The sequence below is a fragment of the Castor canadensis genome, chromosome 3, assembly GCF_047511655.1.
Source record: "Castor canadensis chromosome 3, mCasCan1.hap1v2, whole genome shotgun sequence".
In the NCBI taxonomy this organism is placed as follows: Eukaryota; Metazoa; Chordata; class Mammalia; order Rodentia; family Castoridae; genus Castor; species Castor canadensis.
In genome coordinates this window covers 60,821,175-60,826,893 of record NC_133388.1, presented here as the reverse complement: position 1 = coordinate 60,826,893, position 5,719 = coordinate 60,821,175, and the positions used below count along the sequence as shown (strand labels likewise).

At 37.8% G+C, this 5,719-nt stretch overlaps 1 protein-coding gene across 1 annotated transcript; it reads right to left on the bottom strand.

Moving 5' to 3' along the window:
• Positions 1–2,284: 2,284 nt before the first annotated feature.
• Fscb (fibrous sheath CABYR binding protein) lies at positions 2,285–4,196 on the bottom strand. Its single transcript, XM_020188293.2, has one exon. It carries the CDS (start codon positions 4,190–4,192, stop codon positions 2,285–2,287), a length of 1,908 nt encoding a protein of 635 aa, XP_020043882.2. The 5' UTR covers positions 4,193–4,196.
• Between the last annotated feature and the right edge of the window lie 1,523 nt (positions 4,197–5,719).

The window sequence follows — 5,719 nt, the reverse complement described above, 5'->3', positions numbered from 1 at the left end:
AGGCGACTTTCTTATACCTGCTTCTGAAAACCTCAATGTGGGCCAATGATAGAGCACTTGCCTAAGAATGTAAGACACCCTGGCTCTACTACCCTCAGCAAAACATAAAAATAAAAATAATTAAAATTAAAACTTCAAATCAATGTTTCCTGCTCTAAATTACAACTACTCCTTCTGTAACTTACATTTTCAGCACTTTTAATTTGGCCTCCAGAATCCCCAAATTGACTTGGTTCGTATTTATTTATATAGTATCTGTACCCAAGTATACCATGAGCTCCACCTTGGCTCCAGGTAATATTCAACTTTTAAGTGCAAAAACTCTCGAATGCCAGTTGAAAAATTCCATTTTATCAAACATACTCTCTTTCTAATATGCTTCTGAATTCTCATATGGCTTCTAAATTTAAAAACATAACAATACAAAATCTGAAATAGAAAACAAAATAAAAATATTTCTAATTGCTGGGTGCCAGTGGCTTGTGCCTATAATGTGAGCTACTAGAAAGGCAGAGATCAGGAGGCTTGGAGTTTAAAGCCAGCTCAGAGGAATGGTTCATGAGACCCATCTCAAAAACACCCAACATGGTTGGACTTGGGTCACATGATAAGGGAAAAGCACACACGGGAGGTAGGGGAATAGCTAAGAAATCCAAAACATGATGCCCCCACTACAGAGGAAGTAATACAGAAACCTTAAAGCGACAGAGGTCAACACAAGAAGGGGATCAGGAACCAGTGTAAAGGTCAGTTAGAGATGAATCAACTTGGGTTGTAACACATTTGTACATGGAAGCAATACTAGGAATCTCTCCGTACAAGTATCCTTATCTCAACTAGCAAAAATGCTTTGTCTTCCTTTTTATTGCTCATGTTTTCTCTTCAACAAAATTAGAGATAAGGGCAGAACAGATTCTGCCTGGAAGCCACCGGGGGGTGGGGGAGTGAGGAATGGGGAGTGGGGAGGAGAGGAAGGAGGAGGGGGATAGGGAGGAGAAATGACCCAAACAATGTATGCACATGTGAATAAATTAATAATAATAATTTTTTTAAAAACACCCAACACAAAATAAGGGCTGGCAGAGTGGCTAAAGTGGTAGAACACCTGCCTAGAAAGCACAAGCCCCTGAGTTCAAACCCTAGTACCATCAAAAAAAAAAAAAAAAAAAACTTCTAATTTAGAAAAAAAAAACAATTGGATTTAAATCTCAGAAAACATAAAATCAAAGGACTTGGAGTTGTCCAAAATGCAGCCCTCATTCTTACCGTTTCTTGACCTCAAATCTGTAACATGTAAGAATGATTGTGTATACAGTAATTTTACACAATTATCAAGAATTTACTTAAAATATAATATATTCTTGGTTATTGAGATAGCTAAGAATGTGACAAAAGTACAATATATAGGACATAAATCTTCATAAAGTTTAGAATCCTCAATATAAAGTGTTCACTAAACAGAAAATACACTGAAAATTTAGAAAGTTTTAAGCACATTATCTCAACATTTCAGCACATTAAGACTATAGCCTTACTATTTTCCCAATATTTAGATTTTCCAATATTGTTCAGTTTTGATTATCTTTAAGAACTTTAAGAACTTATACTACAAGAAGTCAATTGTATTATGTTTCTTTCATCACAATTTCAAAATGCAAGAAGCATTAAGACAAACTTCCAAAGGACCCATCACATTCCCAGTTGAAATGAAATTAAAACTAAACAGGAATGTGTCCATCCACAAGGGCATCTAAGTATATTTTTCTTTATATTTACATACTTCAAAAATACTTTCATTGAAATGAACAATTTAAGTTTCCTTGTCCAGACACTGAAGTGTAAAATATCCAGGGAGACATGATGAATTGTAGCACAAGAAAAAAAATACCATGTAAGTTTGGATATGTGAATAAAATCCAAAGAATTTAAAGCAGATGACACCTGCAGAAAAGAAAGTGACATTTCCACAAGAAGCTACATGTGTTTATAAAGAGAAGACAAACTATGGCATCAGAATAGATTAGCCTTGTCAACAGGGTTTACTTCAGAAAGGATATTTTAAATAAGGATTTCAGTCATAAACTTACTTCATTTTAAAATACTTTGCATGCTGTATGTTTGAATGAAAATAACCCAAGTTATTTAAAATGGCTACCATTTTTATTGTTTATTTTCAAACCTGCATTCCCAGTCTTGATATTCCCTTTATCATTTTCATGAAAATTCTTTGAGATGCCATCCCTTTTCTAAAGAATGTACTTCTAGAACCTCCAGCTTTTGATTGCTAGCTGACTGCAGCTCCAGAGGAGGTGTCCTTTACTTGTATTTGAATGATACCTTCTATTTCAATAGTGGGGTCTTGCCTGTCCTCAGCGTTAGACATATCTTCAGGAACAGGAACTGTCCCTTCAAATTTTAAATCACCTGTCAAAACAACTGACCCTACTTTTTTCCCCGAGGCACCAGCTACCTGGGGAGATTGTATCTTAGCAGATTCAACATCTATTGGAGCCTCTTCTGCAGGGGTTTGTCCTGAGGGTGGAGGCAGAACTTCAGCAGGCATCTCTTCCATAGGAATCTCTTCAATAAGAACTACATCAATTGGTGAAGGGTGTTTCTCCACAGGGGCTTCTTCTTCAGGAGCCTCAACGAGTGGGGGCTGAGCTGCATCAGAGGTCTCTGCAGGTGGCTCATCAGATGATGGAGACTGACCTTCAGCAGGGGCCTCTTCTGTAGGAGGCTCCTCAGCCGGTGGAGATTGAATTTCAGAAGGGGCCTCTTCTGTAGGAGGCTCCTCAGCTGGTGGTGACTGACCTTCAGCAGGTGCCTCTTCTACAGGAACTTCAGATACTGGAGGCTGGACTTCTGCAGGTGCCTCTTCTATAGGAACCTTCTCAAATAATGGAGATTGATCTTCAGCTGAGACCTCTTCTATGGAAACTTCAACTGCTGAAGGCTGAATGTCAGCAGAGGTCTCGTCAGCAATGGTAGGCTGTATTTCATCTGGGGCTTCGTCCATGACATTCTCAACTGATGGAGCCTGTACTTCAATGACCACTGCTTCCTCTAATGGGAACAGAATTTCTGCAGAAAGTTCTTCTGGAGGAACCACTTCTACTACAGGAGGCTCTTCTGAAACAGCCTCTTCTGCTGGCAGGGGATGACTGTCAATAGAAAACTCAACTGAAGAAGGCTCTTCAGCGGGTGAAAGCTGTTCTTCAACAGAGGCCTCAGCAGTTGCAGTGGCTCCCTCAGCTGCAGGGGTCTCTTCAGCTGGAGGCTGTACTTGGACAGTGGTCTCCTCAGCAAGGCTGGCCTTTGCTTTCTCTGTGGTCTCTTTAGATGGCAGAGGTTGAATTTCAGCAAGGACTTTTTCTGTTGATAGGGGCTGTATTTCAACAGAAGCCCTTTTTCTGGCAGCACCATCTTCTACAACAGGTACCTCTTGCCTGGAACCATCTTCTAAAAGTACTGGAGTATCTTCCTGATTACTTTTCTGCCTAATTTCTTCATGGCTACTTGTTGCTGGTTGAAATTCAGGATATTCACTAACAAAAATCTTTCCTGAGGATTTACATTTCTGAGCACCTTCTTTTGACTTTGTAAAAGAACTACTTGGCCTGGAAAAAAATAGTTCCGATTCACTGAAGTATGTCTGCTGTTCCTTGTCCATTTTTTCTTTGGGGGGAATGTACATCATCATCCAGTCTCCAGTACAACTAGTCTGCTGAGATCTGTCTATTAATTGTCTACTTGGTGGCATTTCTACTTCCTGAACTCTCTCTTGCAATTCACGGGCTGCTTCTCCAACACCAGTTGGCTTTTCTTCAGATGACAGTGTTTCACCAACGAACTTCCCTTCGGTTTTTTCTTCTACAACAGTGTCTGTCTGCAGAGATTTGTCGTTCATATCCTGTCCACGCTTTCTCTTCATCCAAGTTTGCTGAAGTTGAGAAGATACTCTAAAAGATTCATATTCTTTGGCAGAGTAACTTCCTTTGCTTCCAGGAATATTACCAATACTGAGAGTAGCTTTGGGGCCAGATGTTTGTGGGATAACCGTGTGTGTCTTTTTTTCTGTCACTTCAGTCTGCTGGGATTTGTCTATCATTGGTTGGCTGGGCCGTCTTCTCTTTCGAACTTCCTGCCTCCCTGCTGAGATAGGCTGATCAAGTTCATCACTTTCTTCCATTTCTAAGACTGGTGATTTTCAAATTTATTAATCTTCAAGTAATTAATATCAAGAATCATAAATGTACCAGATGTTTGAGCCTTTGCCTTCCTTCATTAAGAGTTGTCCTATGGAGCACCTTAAAAAGTAATTCGTAAGTTATTACATTCTGTACTACATTCTTGTTGGATCCCACCTTACTAATTTATCATCTTTCTTGTTTAGTCTCTGTTTCAATTAAATCTCACTTTTAGAAGTTTCTCTCAAGGGTCTATGACATCACAGCCACTTCTCCCTACAAAATTCCATAAGTTACATTCCCAGCACTTTTTAACTTGCTGTATATCTATGGGCAATGGCTCAAGTGAGACATCACTTTTTAAAACAAATCAAGTTAAAAGAAGTATTTGCCAAAGGAACATCAAGTATAATCCAGTAATGCCACTTTCTAATTGTTGAAGTTGGTGTTTTGAACTTTTAATTCAATTCTTTTTATCCTGCTAGAAAAAGCAGTTATAACCCAGAACTCAGAGTGCTGTAGCGTATTTTCAATTGCTGGAGAAAACAACTGGTGATGTGTAGGGATATTCTATAAATGTTTGTTTATATGACTTGAAAGAAGATGTTTAATGGAACAGCAGGAAAGCTCAGTAAGGTGAATAACATCTATTGTTCTATATCACAGTAAGATAACTGTGGTTGACAACATTTAATTATTTCAAAATAGCTAATAGAGGAGATTTTGAATATTCCCAACACAAAGAAATGATAAATGTATGTGGTGACAGATCAATTGCCCTGATCTGATCATTACACACTGTATACCTGTATTGAAATGACACATTTTAATCCATAAGTATGTATAATTACTATGTGTCAATTAAAAATAAGAATATATTAAATAAATAAGATGAAAATGGTTTTTGCCAAGATGGAAAAAAAGAAAGAGGAGTAGCTGGTGAGGGTAAAATTCAGGGTTTAAATTTGGACACGTTAATTTTGAGATGCTAAGTAAAGGTAGAGATAATAAGTAGATCAATGAATATACAGGTCCAGATTTCATAAGAGTAGCAGGACCAGGGATAAAGTTTTGAAAAACATTGACATATAGATGGTATTTAAAACCACTAACTGGATATGATCACCCAGGAAGAAAGTCTAGAGAAATAACAAAATAGGTCTATGATTGAGCCCATTCAGTTATCAAGCATTTAAATGTCAGACAGAGGGAAAGAATCTGACAAAATATGGCTAAAGCCAGAAATACAAGAAAACCAGAAATGTGTATTGTTAGTGGCACTAACAAAAGAATATTTCAAGAAAGAGTGATTATTTGTATCAAATGGTGCTGACAGATCTAATCAGGAGACTGAAAATTATCCAATGCATTTGTCAAAATGGATGCTATTGGTGAATTTACCTAAAACATTTTCACTGGAATGTTTAGGTTGAATCCAGGTGGCAAATAAGGAAGGAACAGAAAAAAACTACATGTGGACAGCTCTTCAAAAAGCCTCAGCACAAATATATGGGAAAGAATGTTTATTA